General features: G+C 37.0%; 2 protein-coding genes across 2 annotated transcripts; one reads left to right on the forward strand and one right to left on the reverse strand.

Annotated features, from left to right (window-relative positions):
- The first annotated feature begins 1071 nt into the window (after positions 1 to 1071).
- On the forward strand, positions 1072 to 14177 carry LOC121239909. The gene is made up of 7 exons (XM_041137284.1): positions 1072 to 1284; positions 1805 to 1887; positions 2689 to 2838; positions 11551 to 11624; positions 11738 to 11856; positions 12825 to 12908; positions 13798 to 14177. Exons 2-7 carry the CDS (start codon positions 1881 to 1883, stop codon positions 13889 to 13891), a joined length of 528 nt encoding a protein of 175 aa, XP_040993218.1. The 5' UTR covers positions 1072 to 1284; positions 1805 to 1880; the 3' UTR covers positions 13892 to 14177.
- Positions 14178 to 19534: 5357 nt separating this feature from the next.
- On the reverse strand, positions 19535 to 20062 carry LOC121238189. The gene has a single exon (XM_041135029.1). The coding sequence runs from the start codon at positions 20060 to 20062 to the stop codon at positions 19535 to 19537; it is 528 nt and encodes a 175-aa protein (XP_040990963.1).
- Between the last annotated feature and the right edge of the window lie 4147 nt (positions 20063 to 24209).

Genomic DNA, 24209 nt, shown 5'->3' on the forward strand with positions numbered 1-24209 from the left:
TTTTCTGGGTGCTGGGATGAGGTGCTTTATTTTGACTGCTCTGGATAATGTCCCACTTGCAGTTTCTCAAGCTATATGGCTTGATAAAAAAACAGCTTGTAATGCTTCTGATTAATGATATTCTGGTTTCCTATCAAAAAAAGAAGAAGAATAGAGCAATGCTACTCAGCCTACCCTTTGTTTGAAATCTTGTTATCTCCGGTTATACCTATGCCACATAAATTCTAGGAGGAAGAAGAGCATTTTCCCAACAGAATAATAGAGAACATCGTTGAGAATTTAGTAAAACTTTCAGAAGGTGCATTTTTCAAGTGGATTGATCACAAAGAGACATTGAATTTCATTGCCCCAAAAAGAAACTTAAGCAAAAAACACACTAAACTAGAAGAGAAGGTAATATTATATTATGTGGTAGCTCCTACCTTTAATTTAAAAGCATTATTTTCAATTACACAAAATTAGAGATTTAATATATTAAACTGTGTTTAATCTTGTGAAATTCACAGATTGTGACTGTGTTTCTCTTATTGTAGATAGAGAATCTCAACCCTTCACCCTTTCCTTTGAGTAGAGGACAAATGATGTGGGATAATTGTAATCACAACATCATGACCAGTTGGGACATTTGGACAAGCATTTTGTGCAGCCGATGAAGAAAAATGCACATCTATCCTTGAAAACTGAATTTATTTATTTATTTATTTTACAAATGTATAAAATATTTTAATCAACCTACATTTACCATATTTTAAGAAGAGTTGGAAGAAATTATTTATCCCACTATTTGGGTTTCTCGCCATGAGAGACCTAAATAGATTTTATTTTTGGTCAAAATAAGAGTTTTTAAAGTGTGTGAAGAATCATAAAAAAAAAAAAAAAAAAAAAAAAAAAAAAAAAAAAAAAAGATGATTCGGAGTTTTAAAAAGGGGTAAGAATTTTTTAAATTTCTGGATGATATAATAAATAAATTAAAAAATGATTATTATTATTATTATTATGTATGTAGTAATATACGAAAAGTTTTAACTAAAAAATAAAAATCATGGTTTGATTTTAGACTTTAGAGGGGTTTTAACTTGCCAAAAATCACATAAACGTAAACCCACGAGATTTTCATCTCTGTTCACAAAACCTCACTACCGGCAACCACAATCGAGCTCCAATTTTAGTGAATCCAGCCACCAGACTAGAGGCCACACTCTCCAATATTCCAACACATACGGCCCAGCCGGCAACCACCCACCCACCGGTATAGCAACCGCCCTCCACCACCACCACTGCACGGTTAGCAAATTCTCTCTCTCTCTCTCTCTGTGTGCCGCATGGGGTCTTAATTTACGTTATTTTGATACGCAGTCGCGTTGAAAAACTGTGAAAACAGCTTCATTTCCCAGCATATACGATCGAAATTTTGTGGCTTTGTTGTCTTCAATCGTGATGCGCTACTCTAAACTGGGTTTAATATGTGCCGTTTATCCGTTCAATGAATTGCTTCAATAACTCTGTATGTACATATCAAAAGAAAACAATTGGAAATTATTTTTGCAACTTGTTTCGAAAGTACTAACACAGCTGTTCCGATTACTTCATTTGCTGTTTACAAAGAATTCACTACTATCTACGTACAGTTCACTACTATTTACAAACTATTTCACTACTATTCACAGATTATCTAAGATACTCTTTAGCAACGGAGCCTAAAACAGCTTATTAGAGAGCCGGGGGAAAAAAAAATTTGAAATTCACTCTTGCACCTGTATTTTCTTGAGTTCTTATTCTGTGTTGCGTGTATGGTGGTTTCCAGGTTTCAATTTCTCCACTTACAATTTAATTAAATCATTGGATCGTGATAGTGGAAGAAGGGTAACAAGAAAGCAATCATGGATGGTAAGGGAAACTTACCAACTCCCTTATGTAGTTTTCTTTATACTCTATTTTGAATTATATATCAATTTACACTTAACTACTTCCAAATGCTAGCTCTCCGGTTATTTTGCGTGTCAATGGTTTTGGTATTTGAAAGATGGAAACCTATTTTTATCAGAAGGTAGGAGTCCATCCATTATGCGATGAAAGTATCTTTGGCCAAAAAACCAAAAAGAGGAAGAACAAAAATAAAAGAAAATAAAAATAAATTCTAAATTTTAGTGGTGGATTGCCCAAAGCATCCTGTTGCAAATGTTAATTGATATTCACCTGATGTGTAAGATAATCTGCAAGTTTGTTGCAGATCAATGAACATGTTTATCCCATTATTCATTATGGGACGTTTAGAAGTACATACACCAATACACATATAGTATGGTTCCTCGTGTCAGGTTAATTTGTATTTATAAAATGTGCAAGTTTTTGGTTTTAGTGTATTTCTGTAGGGTTATTTTCAAGAATTGCAGTATAAGCTTTAGTAGTGATGTAATTTCAGCATTTACTAAACATTCTAAAGCAGCTGAACTCAGAGCACAGCCATACACTTGAATCTATAATTTTTTCTTATGACAGACCTGTAGTCTGTGTTTAAGGAGAGCCAATGTCTTTTACACCTCAATCGATTGAGATTTAAATATGTCACCTCATTTCTTCTGCACATCTTAAGAACACTTGTGACAATGATACAGCTTCTTTAACCTAAAAAAAAAAAAAAAAAAAAGATTTTGAGCATATATTCATTGCTGTGTTTTTGGGCTTCAGTGGATTCACAGCCTACTATGGAGGAGACTATTCTGGTTGGTGATGATCTGATGCTGGGCCCACCATCACCTCTCATACCACCAGAAATTGCCTCTCACGTGCTCGAAGGAGTTGATTTATGTGATGGGATTCTTAGGAATCTATTCCTCTGTAAGTTTTTCATTCTTAGTTCGTTGGCTGGATTTAATCTTGCTTTCGTAGAAATTAGTTTCTGTCCTTGTTTTATGTGTTTTATCTAGGATAGCCTCATTCTACTAAGTAAAATGTCTGTATAGAATCATTGTGCCTAGAGGTGAAAACCAGCTCGGCCAAGTATTCAATTTTTCAAGCTCAGCTTGGATATGCAAGGGCCTGTTTGAACTCATCTTGAGCTCAACTAATGTATGCCATGTTTGAGCTCAATCAAGGGTATTTAATGAGCATCTTGAGCTACCTGAGTAGTTTTAAATTAGATAAGTTTTAAATTAGGGTGCAAGTATCATGTTGGAAAATGCTAAAAGGTGGACAACTGTTGCTTCGAGTTGATGGTTTTAAAAGTGTGCTTATGAAGTAACTGACTGGGGCAGTTACATTGTCAGAATATAAAATTTCTTTTTGATGAGTAAAAATTTTATTCATCAAAATAGTAATAGGCGAAGCCTATGTACACAGAAAGTATGCAAAAGAAACACCTAGTTACATTCTAAAACTAAAAAAGTGATGAAAAAAACTTATTGACAGCCCCTCCATCAAGTACAATAGCAGAAAACCAAGTGAGTAAAGAACTTATAAAAAATTTCCCATCTACATTGTGTTCCCTATTATTAAAACACCTCTCATTCATTTCCAACCAAATGCACCACATAATACACAAAGGAATCATCTTCCATGCAGCTGCCACTTGGGAGCAAGTATGAAGACTGGTCCAGCTTGCTAGTAAATCGACCACTGCTTTTGGCATAACCCAGATCAGTCCAGCTCTTCTAAACACACCATCCCACAATACCTTAGCCACATCACAATGTAGAAATAAATGATTCACTGATTCCACGTCTTTTCTGCACATAAAGCACCAATCCAAGACAATCATTCCACACTTTCTCAAGTTATCTATTGTCTGAATATTCCCTATTGCAGCTGTCCATACAAAGAAAGCCACCTTTGACGGAACATGAGCCTTCCAAATACTCCTCCAGGGAAAACAAATGCATTGCTGATTGATCAACAACTTATAAAATGATCTAACTGTAAACTTGTTAGAAGCTGTATGTCTCCAGCACAATTGATCCCTGCCATGTCTTCTAGTATCCACTGAGTACAACAATCTGAAAAACTTAGTGACCTCCTCAATTTCCCAATCCTGAACAGGTCTGGAAAAACTAACATCCCAAAGCACGTATACATTAGAATAGCTCATCATCTCTGAAATTGAAGCCTGCTGATTAATAGCCAATCTGAAAACAACCTGATAGGCTCTAAACAATTCAATTTCTCTACATCAAACAACATCAAACCAGAATCTAACTTTTGAACCATCGCCAACCACGAAGTTGACCTGTTTCGATAAATTATCCCATCCTTTCCTAATAAACTTTCATAAACTCACTCCATAAGAACCCCTACACTCCTTGGTGCACCAACCCCCCCAATCACTTCCATATTTCCGAGTGATCACTCCCCTCCACAATGCTTCCTCTTCCCATATCTCCATAACCACTTCCCCAACAACGCCTTATTAAAACTACACAAGCTGTGAACCCCCAATCCTGCATCAACAATCGGGCAGCAAACTTTTTCCAGCTCACTAAGGGAGCCTTAGACTCCTCTCCCAAACCACACCACAAAAAGGCTCTATACAACTTTTAAATATGGTTAGCCACTCCAACTAGTAAAGGGAATAAAGAAAGGAAATAAGTTGGGATATTAGAAAGGGTACTCTTTATAAGGGTGATTCTACCCCCTTTAGATAAATAAACTCTTTTCCACGCTGCCAACCTCTTCTCTATCTTCTCAACCACCCCATCCCAAATATGCTTAGCCTTGAATGACGCCCCCAACGGTAGTCTCAAATATTTCATGGGCAGATTAGCAACTTTACACCCCAGTAATTCTGCCCAAAGTATGAATATTATGAACATCTCCCACCGGGACCAGCTCCGATTTACTTAAATTTACTTTTAGTCCGGAAATGACTTGAAAACATAACAGGACAGCCCTCAATGCTTGAATCTGTTCTCCAACAGCATCACAAAAAATAAGAGTATCATCAGCAAAAAGCAAGTGTGATATGGAAATGAAGCCATTAGAATTAGATCCCCCTGAAAAACCTGAAATAAAACCTCCTCCTACCACTGCTTCCACCATACGGCACAAAGCCTCCATAACAAGAACAGATAAAAAAGGAGATAATAGATCCCCCTGCCTTAAGCCTTTTGAACTCTGAAAATAACCACAAGGCTGCCCATTAACTAAAACAGAAAACCGAACAGTTGAGATACAATGTCTTATCCAGCCACACCACTTATGACCAAAACCGCATCTTCTAAGCATGTATAAGAGAAAATTCTAGTTTACATGATCGTATGTCTTTTCCATGTTCAACTTACAAAGAACCCCCGGAACAACTTCCCACATATGACTATCTAAACACTCATTTGCAATCAGCATAGAATCTAAAATTTGTCGACCTCTAACAAAAGCATTTTGAGGTTTTGAAATGATCTTTTCCATCACTTTGTTCATTCGATTTGCTAAAACCTTCGAAATAATCTTATAAACACTACTCACCAAACTAATAGGACAGAAAGCTTTCAACTCCGAAGCACCCACTCTCTTTGGGATTAAGGCAATAAAACTGGCATTCAACGACTTCTCAAACTTTTGAAACTCATAAAATTCATGAAGTACCTTCATCACCTCCTCCTGCACAATCTCCCAACAATCTTGGAAAAAAGCCATAAAAAACTCATCCAGACCAGGAGCTTTGTCTCTTCTCATCCCACAAACCACCCCATACACCTCAAGCTCTTCAAAAGGCCTCTCAAGCCAGTTTGCTGAAAAGGCATCCATAGCTTTGAAGTTCAAGCCATCAATTTTGGGTCTCCAAGTTTCCGTCTCACTTAGGAGAGAACTATAAAACTGCACAACATGCTCTTGAATCTCATCAGGTGTGGATAGAAAATTATTCTCAGTTTTTAACAATTCAATGGCATTGTTACGCCTGTAAAAATTAGCCATTTTATGGAAAAAACTAGTACACTTATGCCCTCTTTGAGCCATAGAACTCTCGAGTTTTGCCTCCATGCTATTTCTTCCCTCAAAAGAACCCTCTCAATTTCTGCCATCACTTCTTTTTTCCTAGACGAAGTCACCTCACTTTCCCCTTTAGTCTCAAGGATTGAAGCTCATCCCAAAGGGATTTTTTCTGCTGCTCTACATTCCCAAAAACTTCCTTATTCCATTTCTTCAAATCATCTTTCAAAGCTTTAAGTTTACTTGCCAAAGCAAAACTAGGAGTCCCCTCAAAATGATAAGAAAGCCACCAACTTCTTACCTTATCAACAAAACCCTCCACTTCAAGCCACATATTCTCGAACTTAAAATACCATTTACCCTCATGAATACCCCCACTATCAAGTAAAATGGGAAAGTGGTCTGAACATACCCTTGACAATCTTTTTTGGCATAACTTCGGATAGTGAGCCTCCCATGAAGACGAGACTAAGAATCTGCTCAGTCTTGAGCCACCTCTAGAATTAGACCACGTATATTCACCCCCCACCAGTGGCAAATCCAGCAGTTTCAAGTCAAAAACCAGCTGAGAAAAATCCTCCATAGCTGTAGTCATAGAAGATAAACCCTCCCTCACTTGGAAAATGAATTATATTAAAATCCCTATAAATGCACCAAGGCAGATCCCACAAAGAATAAAATACTGACACTTCATCCCACAACAAGTATCCATCCCGATCCCTATTGGGTCCATAAACACTTGCCAATGCCCATGTCCACCCATCTTCCAAATTTTTAAAACATAGGCCACCGAGAAAACACCAATACAATCTTCTACCATCTCGAGAACCCTACTATCCCACATTACTAAAACTCCACCAGAAGCACCCGAAGAAGCTAAATATGTCCAACCAACAAATGAACCTCTCCACAAACTACAAATTATACTCCTATCAACAAAATCCAGTCTAGTTTCTTGGAGGCAAACAAAATCAATCTTCCAACTATGAATGAGAGATCTAATGCGAAGACGTTTATTGATGTAATTGATCCCCCTTACGTTCCAAGACAATATTTTAGGCTCATTAACAAAAGTAAAATCCCTCCATTTTCATCTGTCTCTCCTCAAAGTTCCCTCTTTATTGTCATAATTGATAGGGCATTGCAATCATTTCAACTCTTTCATTTCTAACTACTGACTTCATGGCCATGGAACAACCAACTTCAATGGCTACTATGAGGGCCATAAATTGTTCTTCATAACCATCACAAGATAGTCCCACCCAATCTTGAATCTCCTCCACTTTTCTTAACACCCAGTCTAAAATTTCTTTAGACGCAATTTGTGGGTGAAGCATTTGTAAAGGTGACGGACTACCCATCTCCTCCTCATCACTATCTACTGCAACTACATCCATTTGTAGGTCAGAGTCTAACTTCTCTTTCTCTTCCATGTCAAACAACACATACTCAGATTCGACATGAAGATCTACATCCACCTCCCATTGTCTACTTCCCTCAATATTCAAAAAATGCTTTAACAAACTAGTGCCCTCATCCACTAGACTTGTCTCATTACTCGCGGAAGCTAGAAAATCTTTTTTACCTACGGAAATCTCCACGATTTCCCCTTCCTTGATTGTTGGCACCTAAGACACCACCTCTAACGTTCAGAAGCTTCTGTAGTATCTGTCGGAACTTTCTGTGCCATGGTTGGAGCCGTCAACTCAAGTATCAATGTCGAAACAGTATCATTAGAGTTAGCCGAGACAACCGAAAAATCGAGATTGACTGCAACCTTGCCTTTTCTCACAGACAGCTCCTCTTTTCTCAACGAGGTTGTCGTCAGAAATGTGCCGGCAGCCATCGTCGATTTGGTCTATGCCGGTATCGAGCTGTCGGGGACTAAAGATACAATAGAAATGTTTGAATTCGCGCCTCCAGACTCCAATGGTATTGCAGCCGGTGGCGGGGCTTCCGTCGGTGCTTTTGCGACCTTCAGCGAGGTTGCCTAAGGCTTCGCCCGCGACGGTGGCACGGACCCACTCGCTAATGGGCCAATGACGTTCTGCAGCTTTTTCCTCCAGAATGGGCCATACCGTTGGCCATTCTATTGTATGGACTCAGGCCTCCCCGTGGGCTGAAGCCCATCACCTGGGCTAGACTAAACCGAGGCCTGGGCCTTCCCTTTGAGCCCACAAAATTGACCCAAACCCAATGGCTCCAGCAAGCCCGACCCTCTCTTCATTTGGTTTGAAACCAGACCGCAACCCAAGCCCAAGCCCTAGCCCAAGCCCAAACCCACCTCATCTTTACCCTCAACAAACACCGTATTAAGCTCTTTACTTTATCAGGCATCTCATCCAACGTGCTCTGCATTACAAACAACTCCTTTAGAATTCTTTCCTCTTTCTGCCCAGCAGCCCCCCTGCCATCTCTCGTCTCTGAGCAGCTACCGAAAAGGATGCGCCGCCTGACCTTTGCAGGTTTGCCATAGCTGATTGTCGCACGTCTCGAGGTATCTCCAAGACCTCCCTGTATGACCGAGACGACGAGGTGGCCACCACCATCGTTGGTGGTAAAAATCTCCCTTGACCACCTTCTCTACCAACATCCTTCAATGTCGCCGCAAGTTTCCTCCACCCCATTCCATCCCTATCCCCAGGGATGAAGATGAAACTCCGGCGACCTCCCCCACCATACTCCACCAAAGCCATGTAAATAACCACAGGAGTTGGAGCAACGTTGCGCAATGAAACCTCTATCCCCTTCTCAATGGGCAGTGTAATACCCCTTGCTCCCAATCTTCAGACATTCCTCTAGCACCCTTGAAACCCTCGGGTAGTGGCTAACCCCAACCTCAAGTTTTTCACAACTTTCCAATCTTTCTCAATAATAAGCACATCACGCCCATCTCTTCTCACCTCAAACACTTTCGATTCAATAGCTAGACATCTCGTGGGAGGCATTTTCCTTCCAGGGATACTCCAGAAAACCCACCGTCAAGTGCCCACAACCACCATCGGCAACGTGAGTTTACGAAACAGACAGTAAGTGTACGAAGAGAACCCAGAAAAAGTCTTCAACTCTCTCTAATGGAAACATTTGTCAGAATATAAAATAGACAATAGAAACATAAAGAATTTATTTAACTTCAATTTAGCCTATTAAAACACCTCAAGATCTGTTGCAAATTACTTGCACCCTGTTCATGAACATTACAAGTTAAGCAGGCAATTGATCGAGTTTGGTTCACAAATGTAATGAACTTGAAATTGCATTTTCTATTCTCAGCTCTTCAATCTGGATGATGAGCCACATCGAGCTCAGACTGAGCTAAACTTGAGTTGAACATGGGTAGATTGAGCTCAATTTACAGCCTATTTTTGTCCCATTTCTTTTGTGTCTGAATGTGGTGCTTCTTTCTAAAAGGTTGCTAGTGACAATCTCAGCTGTAACAAATAAGTCTGCGATGTCAACATGCAGGGTGCATTGGTTTTGCCCTTCATGCTACAGAACCACATTATAGAGTCCATGTATTAAACATGGCACCTACTTAATGGCAAGAGTCACAATTTTCATTGAAATTTTCCTTAAATTAGCCTCCCCTACCCCTGCACCCCCAAGAATAAAAGAAAGAAGACACACACCTACACACAGTTCTTCAGTTCATCAATAAAGTAACTCTTAATGTAATTTTGGCCTTTGAAATTAGGCCTTGACTTAACTTATAAAAAAAATTAGGCCTCCAGAAACTATGCAAAATGTGGACAGAGCCTCCCAAGACTGTACATACTAAATTGGATAAGTTTCAGCACGTGTCCTAATCATGTTGGACAAATGTTATTAGAGCTATAATTGAGCCAAGTTCGAGCTAGTAGTATCCAGTCAAACCCGGCTAGATTATTAAGAGATCAGGCTTGAGCTCAACTTGAACTCGAGTCGAGCTTGTTTGGATGTTCGAATTCAACTAGAGTAAGACTTTCTTATGGCCAGACTCGCCTCGAGACTCGACTAAAAATCAAGCCGGGTTCTTAACTCGACTTTTTTTTATCATTTTTTTAAAAAAATTTAATTTTAAAAAAATTAACAGAGTATTCTTACTCACAATGTATAATTAGATACAAGTTTGTTCTTACAATCACAATTATTCATAATTATATACAAATTAAATTAAATGGCTACTTGGCTCTTATCCAACTCTAATGAATTATACTTGTAAAAGATATTGCTACATTTATTAAAATTTATACAATTATACTCATAAAATAGTGAGCTATTTATATAAGAATGTATCACACATACACCTATAAAAAAAGCAAGATATCATACATATATTACATATGTATTCATCATATTGCCATCTATATAGTGAACTATATACATATATAATGTGTTTTTATTATTAATATATAGTTGTGTATTAATATATGACCGAGCTAACAGTTCGAGCTGAGTTTCATATAAGCACGGTCAAGAACGATAATCGAGTTGGGCGAGTTTTATATGAGTTTATATCGTTTAATAATCGAGTCTGATTTTTTCCGCAAACAACTTATTCAATAATCGAAACAAGTCAAATTCGAGTATCTTGCCGAATTTGAGCTGTCTGCTAAGTGGTCTTGTTCATTTATAGCCCTAAATGCTAAAAAGTGGACAACTGTTGTTACCAGTCAATGGTTTTAACTTACAATGGTTTTAAAAGTGTGGTTATGAAATAACTGACCAGTGCAGTACATTGTCAGAATATTTCATAGACATTAAGAATTCATGTAACTTAAATTTAGCCAATTAAAATGGCACAAGGTCTGTTGCAAATCAGTTGTACCCTCTTCATGAACATTACAGGTCAAGCAGGCAATTGACCAAGCTTGGCTCACAAATGTAATGAGCTTGAAATTGTATGTTCAATTCTCAGCTTTTCAATCTGGATGATGAACCCCATCAAGCTCCAACTGAACTAAACTTGAGCTGAATAGGTGTGATTGAGCTCATTTTACGGCCTTTTTTTTGTCCCATTTCTTTTGTGCTCTGAATGTGGTGCTTTTTTAATGACGAAATTTTTCCTAAAATGAGCGCTCTGCACAATCCACACTCCACCTACAGCGCACAAAAGAATGTGTAGATTGAGTTCTTTTGTAGATTGAGCTCATTTTAAGGATGGAAATTTTCCTGAAATGAGCTCAATCTACCATTTACTCAATCCACATTCCTAAATAGTAGATTGAGCTCATTTTCATCCTTTAATTACCCTCCCCCATTCCGGCACCCCCCAAGAATAAAAGAAAGAAGGCACACACACAGAGGTCTTCAGTTCATCAACTAAATAACTCTTAGAAAACATTGGCTTTGTAATTAGGCCTTGAGAAACTATGCAAAATGTGAACAATGCTGGGCCTCACAAGACTGTACTTATTAAAAGTTGAATACAACACCTTTTTCAGTGGCCAGGGTTGGGAGGGGGGCTATTATCCCGGATACTTTCCTGGTGAAAAATAAAGTGGCAGATTAGGTAATGACATCAGTAGCTTTAGTTAGAAACCACATGTTTGCATGAATTGTATGGCTTTGGAAGCTTGGATCATGCATTTTCACTTTGAGGCAGTCATTTGAAGGAGGCTTTATACGAACATTTTTTAACACTCTCTGTAGGCTTGCAAATCAATGATATTGAGCCTTTTTGTCAAGATGAGATTGCTTTATATCGACAGTGCACTGACAAAAGGGTGAGACTTTTTCTTTCTGCTTCTTTTATTTTCCCATTTTGTTGTTTATTTTGTAAATGAGTTGAACTGTTACTCGGTATTTCACTTCACTACTTCATGTTTGTTATTTCCAGGATAAGGAACTAAGACAACGACTTCAAGACAGTGAGCACAAATTGGGGTTATCAATGCCTTTAGATGAAGCAAAGGAGAGAGCTGCTCAACTCGAATCAGAAGTTACATCACTAGAGAGGTATTTTTTTAATTGATTGTGCTAGTGATTAATGTCTCGTGATTTTTTTCTTGATAACATGTTCTGATGCAACTAATAGTTATTCTTGCAATGGGCTATTGAGTCTGTTTTATAATTGTCTTCTCCTCAGATGCATTGAACTAGATTTAATATCTTTCCCATTAACTTTATATGCAGTTCCTTGGCATAGTGTAACCTAAATTAGGAATGAAACTCCTTCATGTCTGCTAATTGTATTGTAGATGCGTGCAAAAGAAGTTTTTTCAACTTGCCAGAATGAAATATGATAAAATGCAAATGGCGTCTTTTCGATTCTTCAGCCTACTTTTGATACTGTTGTTACAAGTGAAGTCTCTATATGCCTCAAACCATAAAGGTTTACCGGGATAAGCTTTTGTGCACATGTTACTAGGGTTTTAAACAGTTATACGGGGTAGTTTAATCATTTGCTGCTTCTACTGCTACTGCTCTCATCATGTTTTGGGGGGTAGACTGAATTATGGGGCGATCAATTTTACTTTGCAAAGGTCTTGTCCGAAGTTTACTTGTCTGGAAACAGAAAAATGCGGGTCAAGACCCAAGTCCTAACTATTACATGTATATTGATTTTAGCACAATGATACCTCTGAGGATAAAAATGATGTTGATTAGAAGTTTTACACTGGAAGATAATTGCCCAAGGCAAGAAATGGAGTACCTTGCCAATCATATTTACATACCTGAGTTTTTGTTCTTCTAATTACTTATCCACCCACAAGGCCTTTTGGTCTCCCAAAGTTATATTACCTGCATTTTATTGGAACCACATTCCTATAAACTTTGCTTTCCGTTTATGGACATATCTTCCTTTTTCTTTTTGCTAACATATGGTTTTATGGCATTGAATCATCTCATTATTAACCATCAGAAAAAAATTGTGTAATTATCTTTGGAAGTCTCTCAAATATGTCATGTTTCTACATTTGTAGGCGCTTGATTCTTGCTACTGGAACTGAAGGCATGGAAGGATTTCGCCAGAGATGGAGCTTGCATGGTCGCCTCACAGATACCAAGTAATGCTGTTTTTCCCCTTTTGACGAGCAGATACCTAGTAATATTTATAATACATCCTTAGGTTTTCATGGAGATGCATGAGAAGCATGTTTTGTTAGCTCTTTATACTTCTGGGTTTCTCATTCCCAACCATTTTGGTGAGCCGTCACTTCTCTGTTTTTTTTTTTTTTTTTCTTTTCTTTTCTTTTTTCCCTAAAAAAGGGTATTAAAGATTAAGGTATGAAGATCTCTGGTTAAAAAGGTGATGGTAACGCCACCAAAAATGAAACAAGGAGAATTGCTTAGAATGGGTTATCCGTGGGAAATAGAGACAAATTGTTGCATCAATGAGAGAGGGTGAAGTGATAAAAGGAAACCTAAAAATAAATTGTTGCATCAATGAGAGAGGGTGAAGAGATAAAAGGAAACCTAAAATAACATGATGGAACTAGATAAATGGGAAGTTGATTAATATGTGACTGTAGATGGAATAGAGAAGACACAAGTAGCCCGCCTAAATTAGTTGGTAAAGGATTCACGATAAAAGCTAAGTTCAATTAGTTAGGCTTAACTGGCTAAGGCTTGTTTGTTTGGAGTTGACTACTATAGGTCAGGAGACAGAATTTTCTTTAGACGTGAGAAATGGTGAACTACAATGAAAAGTAGCTTTACCTTTTTTCAAGTGCTTTTTATAGCATACCAGATAATTAAATGATCTAACGCTGCATTCAATGTTGCTATACATGCATAGCAATGGACGGTTGAAGGATTATTTTATCTGGCATTTGCTGTTGAGTTGCAAAAATAAATGTTGTTGCCTGAAGATTTTCACTATTCTTTTCTGCATGCTGTTCAATTTAATGTAAAGTCATTGCGTGGAATCCTTTAGCTGTATTGTGTTCTGTGCAGGAGAAGGCTGGAGTCCTTGAATCAGGGAATTGGGAATAGAAAAAAGGATGAGCCTGTTGGGGGGTCGACTGCCAAAAGATGGTCTTTTTGGTGAAGGTTCAAGAGGCACATCTTTGGCATGATTATTGCCTTATTGGACCTGCTCTTACAATCTTGATTGGTTGTAATTGGGGATTTATTATGGTTATAATTAGCCATTTTTTCAAAGTCTTTTTGACCACTTTGAAAACATCCGAGTCAGATATGTCGTGGTGCTAAGTAATGCATGCATGAATATCACAAGGAAGTTTTGTTTTATTTCGACGAGAAGCGCTTGCCTTCAAAGAGCAAGATTGATATGTGAACAGAAATTTTTTTTAAGAAAATGTAAGTTAGCAAAATTCTCTCTTTTTTCTCATACAAGCGAGATGCTATGGATGCCACGTCAACATTTTGTTGATGCAGCACTTTGCCGTTAGGGATTCAGATGGATGACTAATGCACGATAAATTTTAAATAAAAGGTGATTTATTATTTTTATCATTCTATCTTAATGTTAAGGATAAATCTATTTATTATTATTTTATTATTATCATCTTCTCAACATTCCTTAATGTGGCATTATAGTCTGACAAGTAAAATGTAATAAATAGTCGACAATCATTTAATATCACATTATGAGATAATGAGAGGATGATGGTAAAATGGATTATAAATAGCGTTACTTATGTTTAAATATGTGTCTTTAAATAGAAGAACAAAAATATATGATAAATCAAATGTTGGTTAGATAGAAGTGTATGGTGTAAGGCTTTTCTTGTAGAGTAACTCTTAACTATGGATAATAATAAAAAATAAAATAAAATAAAAGTAGTGCTAATACAAGCTCCATATTTACAAGCTTTTTGTAAAAATATGAGTTCTATCAAGAAAGAAAGAGTCTTTTACACTTTTTTATTAAGAATTTGTGCAAAACTTATACGATTTGTATATATTATTTATCTAAAAGAAATTGAATTTTTTTGAAAACACGTGGCATGCCAGGTGTCAAGTCACATGTCAGCCAGTTGTTACCGCAACACTTTGTTGTTGGGGTTTTTTGAATGGATACTTAACAAGGGAACCATTTATTTTTAAAACAAAAACCTAAGAAATTAAAAAAGAAAATCGGTTTTGAAATATCAGATCCGCTTCTAAGCGGTCGGGCCAATTTTCCTCAAATAGCAGCCTTCATATTACATGTTGCCACTTCAGAAATTACACTAAATTCAAGTCACACTTGTTCACATGGGAAAGAAAATGCAAACAAATAGGAAATCGATCTCCTCTTCACGGGAACCTCAACTTTGTTGTGCTTCCAGTTTTACCACCGAGCAGAGTTCCACCACCAGCAGTCCACCTCCACTAGTCTGTCGCCCACCACGCCCACATGAAAATTGTCCACAAATTCTGGGGCGAAAGTACCAAATCTGTAGAAAAAAAAAATTAATAAAGAATGAGAGAAATACAACACAGTTTATTAAACTTGCCTTGATATTAATGTTGAAGACGAAAATGAGAGAGAGAGAGAGAGAGGCAATTATCTTCCTGTGTTGCCAATTGGAAAAGAGATGCCCATATCTAAGTATTTATTGATAAAAATAAATAAACAAGATCATGTCTGTCTATTATCATAACATGATTAAACTCATAAACAGAAGGAAACATACATCCTCCATTGTTAAAAGATGAGCTTGCCATTACCTTCGTGTATCCCAAAATAATCTGATGTTTGTGTGTTGAGGAGACTTTTACTCTCTTCCCTCTTGACACAAAAGTGGCTCACATGGAGTCTAATGGGCCAACTCCATTTATATATATATATATGTGTGTGTGTGTGTGTGTGTGTGTGTGTGTGGTGAGAGTAAGGGCTTCCTCAAGTGCTCTTTAAATAGCCCAGCCCATTATGGGCTCACATTATGATTATGCTAGTCACACATAAAAAAATACAACAAACTCCCACTTGGATAGCAAAGTCATCCATGCATAAATTGAATACGAACTAGCATTCAAAGAACACAATCTGGATCAAGTGCATTTGCAAGCAACAAGTTATGAGTACATCGATAGAATGCACAACACAAAGCAAGTACCTACAATCATGATATCCAGACAAATAATATGCAAGTACAACATACATATCAACACAAAAGAAATTGCTAAATTCTCAAATGAAGCCCAACAAGACTATTTTATAGTGTCTCACTTTCAAACACAAAAAAATCTCATAATTAATACAAAATATATGCACAATGAAACGTAGCAACCAAGTCCTCACAATAAATACAAAGATACATCTCCCACTAACTTAATAAAATTGAAGACTCTAACAACCCCATATGAGTCACATGCTTTTGAAACAGTTTTGGAGATAAACCTTTAGTTAGTGGGTCAGCTAACATATGCTCTGTGGAAATATGTTCAACACAAATATTAGACTCGGCTATTTTCTCTCTAACAAAAAAATACTTAATATCAATATGCTTGGAGCGAGGAGAGCTCCTAGTATTTCGAGAGAAAGAGACTGCTGCAGAATTGTCACAAAATATCTTCAATAGCGTCGAAATGGTGTTCACAACACCTAGCCCCAAGATAAAGTTCCACAACCATATAGCCTGACATGTAGCCTCATAACAAGCTACATACTCTGCCTCTATTGTAGAGGAAGCTCTAAGTGTCTGTTTGACACTTTTCCAAGAAATAGCCCCTCCTGCCATCATAAAAATATAACCAGAAGTGGATTTCCTGTCATCTAAACAACCCGCAAAGTCGGCATCAGAATATCCAACTACATCAAGAATATCAGATCGCCGATATGTAAGCACTAGATCCTTAGTGCCTTGCAAATACCTAAGCACTTTCTTTGCAGCTTTCCAATAAGCCAAACCAAGATCGCTTAAGTATCTTCCAAGTACACCAACAACATAAGCAATATCAGGCCGCGTACATACTTGAGCATATATCAAACTACCCACAACCGACGAATAGGGAACCGTTTGCATTTGAGTTCTCTCACTATCATCCTGAGAGAATTGAGACTTAGAAAATTTATTACATTTTACAATAGGTGCTTTTCCATGAGAACAATAATGCATATTAAACTTACTTAGAACTCGATCAATATAGGTTTACTGAGATAATCCAAGAACGCCTCTAGATCTCTCACGAAAAATCTGGATGCCTAAAACATAAGAGGCCTCACCAAGATAGTTTATATCATAATGAGATGACAACATGTGTTTTGTCTCAAACAAAAGCTCAATGTCATTTGCGGCAAGTAATATATCATCAACATAAAGAACAAGAAAGATCTACTTACTCCCATTGACCCTCAAATATATGCATTGATCAACAAGATTCTCCTTCAAACCGCAAGAGGTAACAATTTCATCAAATTTCAGGTACCATTGTCTCGATGCCTGTTTAAGCCCATAAATTGATTCTTTTAGTTTGCACACCATATGTTCTTTATTCTTCACCTGAAAACCATCTGGTTGCTTCATATACATTTCTTCAGACAAATGCCCATTAAGAAAAGTTGTTTTGACATCCATTTGATGTAGTTCCAAGTCAAAATGAGCTACAAGTGCCATGATTATCCGAAATGAGTCTCTGCTAGACACTGGTGAGAACATGTCATTATAGTCAATGCCCTCCCTTTGGCTAAATCCTTTAGCAACGAGTCTAGCCTTGTACTTCTCTACTTGGCCACTAGAATCATGTTTGGTTTTAAAGACCCGTTTGCAACCATTCAGTAACTCAACCAAATCCCATACATCATTCTGACACATGGACCTCATCTCATCATGCATAGCCTCTACCCAATGTGAAGACTGGGGACTATCAACAGCCTCCTGGAAAGAAGCCAGATCAATAGATGTTCCAACACTAAACTCATGCTCTTGCAAATAAATCATATAATCATCAGATATTGAAGGTTTACGTGTCCTTTGTGATCTCCTCAAATGAGCATCATTAGTTGTCCCTTCAACGATAGTAATGGCAACAGGGTGCTCTATAGGCGAAGGTAAAATTATAGATGGGGAGATAATGGGTACCGAGACAATGACACGCTCCTCCTTGAATGCAATCTCTCGTGGTATTGAATGCTCACAACTAATATCATCATCAAAGTAAACAGCTCAATTCGACTCAATGATTCTAGTTGCACGAGAAGGGCAATAGAACCTGGGGCCTCTTGAGCCAATACAATAGCCCACAAAATACCCAGTAATGGTTTTAAGATCAAGTTTCTTTAGGTGTGGATTGTAAGGTCTTACTTCTGCCCTGCGCCCTAAACATGAAAATGATGCAAACTGGGTTTCTTTCCTGACCATAACTCATAAGAAGTTTTAGGGACTGACTTGCTCAGTACTTGATTCAAAATGTATGCAGCGGTTTTTAAAGCCTCTCCCCACAAGAACTCAGGTAAAAGATGAGTGACTAAGCATACATCGCTTCATATCCATTAAAGTACGATTTCTTCTTTCTGCAATCCCATTTTGCTCAAGAGTGCCAGGCATAGTATATTGTGCCTCAATTCCACATGCTTGAAGGAATCTTGCAAATGGTCCTGCATTTTGTCTAGTTTCGTCATATCTTCCATAATACTTTTTACCTCTATCAGATCTAATGGCTTTAATATGTCTGTCTTTCTGAAGCTCAACAGTAGCCTTGAAAACTTTAAAAGCTTCCAATGATTCAGACTTTTCACGAATGAGCTCAATGTGACCATAACGAGAATGATCATCAATAAATGTGATGAAGTACTTATAATTCCCCAAAGCAGAAGGCGTGATGGGACCACATATATCAGTGTGTATCAAATCCAGAACCTTATCTCTTCTGCCAATCTTTTCCCTTCTCACTTTAGCAGTTAGTTTTCCTTTAATACAATCAATGCAAGTGTCAAAATCAGAAAAATCTAAATTAACAAGGACACCATCTTTGACCAACCTTTCCATTCTAGATTTGGAAATGTGACCCAATCGTTTGTGCCATAGCATGAAAGATGCTTCATTCACTCTGCTCCGTTTGGAGCCAATTGCAGCATTCACAACATGTGTATTAAAATAACAATGAGAAAAAATGGGAATCAAGTCGATTTTATATAAACCATCACACAAAACACCAGAACCAATCATAACAGAGTCATAATGTATTGTAACCCTTCTATTTTCAAATACAAAAGTGTAACCACATTGGTCCAAAAAAGAAATAGAAATAAAATTCCTCCTAATGGAAGGTACAAAAGTAGTGTCTTTTAGATCTAAAAACTCCCCAGATGCCAAAAGAAGTCTAATTTTTCTAATGTATTCAACTTTAACCTTCACTCCATTTCCCATATTCACCATCAACTCCCCATCATTCGGCTTTCTGATGCTTCTTAATTCTTGAAAAGAATTTGTAATGTGAATTGTTGCACCAATATCTAACCACCAAGTATAAGAGGGAACATCAATCATATTAGACTCAAAACATATTAGTGTCATATGTGTACCTTTCTTCTCTAACCAAGCTGTAAATCTCCTACAATTTGCCCTTTTGTGTCCAAACATGTCACAAAAATTACATTTTCCTTTAAAAACTTCTATCTTGGGTTTAGAAGAAGTTCCCAAGCTAGCTTGTCGAGTGGGCTTTCCAACATTTTTCACCTTATATGGCTTACTGTTGGTTTTGCTTTTAGAAAATTTTTTCTTGAAATTTCCAGAGTCTTGAGTTATAACAAATGCAGCGTGAGACTTCCCCTTTTTTTTATCACTTCTTCCTCTTGAGAGACTATAGCAGTCATCTCACTCAAGCTCCATTCATCTCTTTGAGCGTTGTATATAGTTTTGAGAGCATCAAACTGAGATGGCAGAGACTCAAGCACTTGCCACACTAGAAAACTATCTGCCAACTCAACTTTCATTTCTCTCAGCTTATTAAAGAAATGAGTAAGCTTTATAATATGCTCACAGACTCCACTGATACCATCGTAAGTCGTGGTAGTAAGCAACTCCATGAGGGTTCCCTTCTCTGCTTTATCAAATTTTGTGAATTTCTTCCCAACAGCCTCGAGAAAATCTTTGGCATTATCAATTTGGTGAATGCTCTGTCTAATAGACTTGTCTATGGTGTGCCTCATTATCATAAGACAAGTCCTATTTGAGTGCTCCCAACGTTCATAGTGAGTTTTCTCCTCAATAGAGCTTTCATTAGTAGGCTTGGCGGGTATCTCAGTCCTTAAGGCCAAATCCAGATTCATAATTGCCAAGCTAGTAGTGAGAGACTCATGTCAATCCTCATAATTAGTCTCGGTTAGTGTTTTGATCGCAGATAATTGAAAAGACAATCTAGGATTCCCAAAAGCTTGAGGATATCACAAAGGAAAGTAATTAAGCATGTGAAAATGCATATCTAAATTATCTTCATTCCTCAAAGTATAAAAATATGTATCTCAAATTTATGCTAGTGTCCTAGTACACAATGGACACCTAAACACGAATCTCATCTCAAAATTTATTTTAGGATCCGTAATACATAATGGACACCTAAACATGAATCTCATCTCAAAATTTATTTTAGGGTCCGTAATACATAATGGACACCTAAACACGAACCCCATCTCAAATTTATTTTAGGGTCCATAATACGCAATGGATCCTTTCGCATGATAAAGTCAAATAATTAAATACAACAACTTAAGATGACTAGCTATCGAAAGGATATAACCAAGTCACCAAGTACAAGGTATTTAAAAATTTCTTTATCGTCCCAAGTGTTCTGCCAAATAAATATTTACTGATAGGGTAAATTAATTATTTGTATTAAAATTAGTAAAATTACCATCTGCAAGCAATGAGTCCCATTTATATTTATGTAAATAAGCTCCTACCATATCCAATAATTTATCATGATTAGTCCTACGATAGGCAGAAACATAACCAACTAAATTATCGGCTTTGTCACAAAAGGATATATATATATATACACACACACATACACACATCGTTATATATGAAGGGCTCAACACAAAATTTTATTTATTAACATTTCGCATGTCAAGTTTGCCGAAGCCCAAAATAAAAAATAAATTCAAAATTGTCTACGTGTCTTTCATGAAAGTCTTACTATAAGACAATTAAAAACTTGCCGGCGTGCCTTTGTCTTTACTCTAAAAGAATTAAAAAAAAATTGTAGCTTTTCAGAATTGTCGGCATGTCTTTCTATGCAGACTTTGTCTTATTACAAGACAATTAAAAAACTTGTCGGCGTGCTCTTTACACTAAAACAATTAAAAAAAAACTTGCAGCTTTTCAGAATTGTGGTAGGCTACTTTGTAGAAGTAATAATTGCTAATAGTAGCCTTTGAAGGTTTTCTAAAGTATAATATATATATATATATATATATATACACCAAAGAAGAAAGGTCAAAGACACTTTTCACATGAACGGCTTGTTAGATTAAAAACAATTCTAGAATGTAAAATAACACTTTAAAAACAAGAATTGATAAGTTTTAATGCCAAGAAAAATACATCCAGCTATTGATACTATTCACTATTTTTGCTGCGTTTCTCTCTGTGTTTGGCACTTCCAAACTCTTCTCCACTCTATTTAGATGGTGTAATACCGAAGAGAATTGAGTGATTGAATCTGGGGATCAAATACTGTATTTATAGCCGAAGCCTCCAACACACTTCGGTGTTTACATGTCCCACGTGATCCTATTTTTATAGGATCAGTTATCAACGTGATGGAAGAGTGGTGGACCACTTCAAAGACTCTTAAGTGATAGACTCGTTCTCACGGACGTCTCCGTGAGAAACAGTCAACACAACTTTTATAAACCGATTTCAAAAAATAATATATATATATATATATAAAACATTTTCTTGCAAAAGATAAGTTCTGACAAAAGTAAAAATAAAGGAATAAAAATAATCAAGAGAAAGAAAAGAGGAGCACACCTGAATCCTACTCCAACCACAACTCAAAACAGGCGTCTTAAACCACCGTACTAGCTTCTACTGAAGTTTCTCTATGAACAAGGTAAAGGAGAACACAGATAATGGCGACATCCATCTCCCCTCATGTTATTTATTTATTTATTTAATGACGACTCATTTCTGAAATTTCACTAAAATAAATTTGTGTACAACTTCTAGACACAAGGATAAAATGAATGCACACAGTCTCATAGTTTCAACAGCTAACAGAGAAAAAAAAACTAATGTAGAGTTCACACAACCATGAAAATGAGACAGGCAACTCTGATACCAATTGATGAAAATAAATAAACAAGATCATGTCTGTCTATTATCATAACATGCTTAAACTCATAAATAGAAGGAAACATACCTCCTCCATGGTTAAAAGATGAGCTTGCCATTACCTTCGTGTATCCCAAAATAATCTGATGCTTGTGTGTTGAGGAGACTTTTACTCTTGTGAATAGGAGAAAAAACACCGGCAAAGTGTAAGAAAAAGATTTCCCTCTAACATCCGTAGAAAAAAAAAAGATAAAGAATAAGAACAAAATCTTTAAAAAAAAATTAACTTAAAAATTTTTAGATTCGGATCTGTAAAAAAAATTCGACTCAGAAAATAAAACACTTTAAAGAAATCTCCATGTAAATCAGAAATCAAAACACTTTTAGAAAATTTATACTCAAATCTGTAGGGAAAAATACCATAACCAACAGCGACAAACAATGAAAATATAAAGCCATACCAAAATCGTGAGGAGGAGGACGAGTCAGTCATGTCGAACCGATAATTTCTATTCTTTCTCTTCTTTGTTCAAACAATGAAAATATAAATCCTTACCAAAATCGTCGTGGTGGGGTTTTAATAAACAGGTTCATGATTGCAATTGACTAGAAACTAAAAAGAGAATCTGAGTTTTTTTTCCCTCGGCAAAAAAATCTTGGATTTTTTTTTTCCCTCGTGGCGGAGAGGGTCGTGGGTGAGAATGGAGAGCCATAATACCCTGGGTTCCGTGGGAGAGAATGCGTGCGTGATTCTATGCGGTGGGGGCACATGATAGTGGGACTAAGTTGGCTACGTGGAAGTCACCCATTGGAGGGCTGTTGGTTGGGAAAAAATACATGGCCCGGTTCTAAGTATTTCTCTTGAAATATTTAACAAATTCTAACTCTATATTTTACGTATTATTTAATTAAGTATTTTGATATTGAACCAACTCGTGAGAGGAATTATAGAATATAAATTATTGGTGTTACGAAAAGGGGTGTATGGGTCAAATCAACAGCCCATAATTTAGCTTCAAGGTAAGGTAAAAAATCAAGCTAAGAGATCAAGCCTGGAAGAGATAAGACAAGTTGACTCAGACTTCTAAAAGGAAAGACACTTAGGGCAGGTTTGGGGAGTGAGATGAGAATTTTGTGTTTTGTTTGAGAGTTTAAAATATTGTGTTTTAATATTATTATTGTATTGGGATTTGAAAAAGGTGAATTGGGATTTGAAAAAAGTTGAATTGTTTATTATATTTTGTATGGAGATTTGAAAAATGTGTAATGATGAGATGAGATGAGATGAGAATTTTGTATCTCATCCCATCCCCCAAACCTGCCCTTAGACTTCTAAAAGGATAGAGATTCAGACAAGGAAAAGGCTTCACAAGACAAGTTAGACTCAATCACTCTAACAAAATAGACCTCTATATAATGAGAAGATCCCCACAAATCTCAATAGAAGCTCCCTACGTATAAAACTCCACTACACATAGTGCATACACCATATCTCTCTCAAGGGAGACATTGTCTTCAATCTCCTGAAACCACATATTTCTCCACTGTATTGAGCTATATGTGAGGCCATTTTACACCAATCATAGTGGATTTTTTTCCCAAACAACCCATGAACATAGTCTTTTATGCCGAACCACGTAAATCTTTGTGTCTCTCTTTATTTATTTTTATTTAGACATTTATTATGATTTTATGGATGAACGTGAAGAGCACCATATCGATGCATGAATCACCATTGTGGGTCGGGGATAATTCTTTCCTTCGCTTTGATCTATTATGCAAATTTAGACATTAACAATTGGTGTCGTCTATGGGATCGACTAATCTTTTACATAGAAATTGGGAGAATGATATTTTCTGACTCACGAGAGACAAGCATGAAACATGTATCGTGCATGGCCTCATGCACCTGCACGTCCCCATGTCATGCATGATGGGCTCGTTTCCCGCCACCTCCGTGTGTGGCGTGGCACAGTCCCGACCATTAGGCCGAGCACCAGGTGTTAAGTATCTGCTTCTCCACCAGCCAAGTAACCAGAATTGTGATCAAGAACAATTAAGAAAACTCAAGAACAAATCAAGAACCTTCTCAAGAACTCAAGATGAAAACCAAGAAACCATTCTCATTTCTTTGAAGAG

The sequence above is a fragment of the Juglans microcarpa x Juglans regia genome, chromosome 7D (assembly GCF_004785595.1).
Source record: "Juglans microcarpa x Juglans regia isolate MS1-56 chromosome 7D, Jm3101_v1.0, whole genome shotgun sequence".
Taxonomy (NCBI): domain Eukaryota; kingdom Viridiplantae; phylum Streptophyta; class Magnoliopsida; order Fagales; family Juglandaceae; genus Juglans; species Juglans microcarpa x Juglans regia.

Excerpts from the sequence above, each read along its gene's own strand:
- LOC121239909 (XM_041137284.1), top strand. Across the intron at positions 2,839-11,550 it reads TCTTAGGAATCTATTCCTCT|GCTTGCAAATCAATGATATT; the intron begins GTAAGTTTTTCA and ends CACTCTCTGTAG. Across the intron at positions 12,909-13,797 it reads GGTCGCCTCACAGATACCAA|GAGAAGGCTGGAGTCCTTGA; the intron begins GTAATGCTGTTT and ends TGTTCTGTGCAG.
- LOC121238189 (XM_041135029.1), bottom strand. The coding sequence starts at position 20,062 with ATGAATCTGGATTTGGCCTTAAGGACTGAGATACCCGCCAAGCCTACT.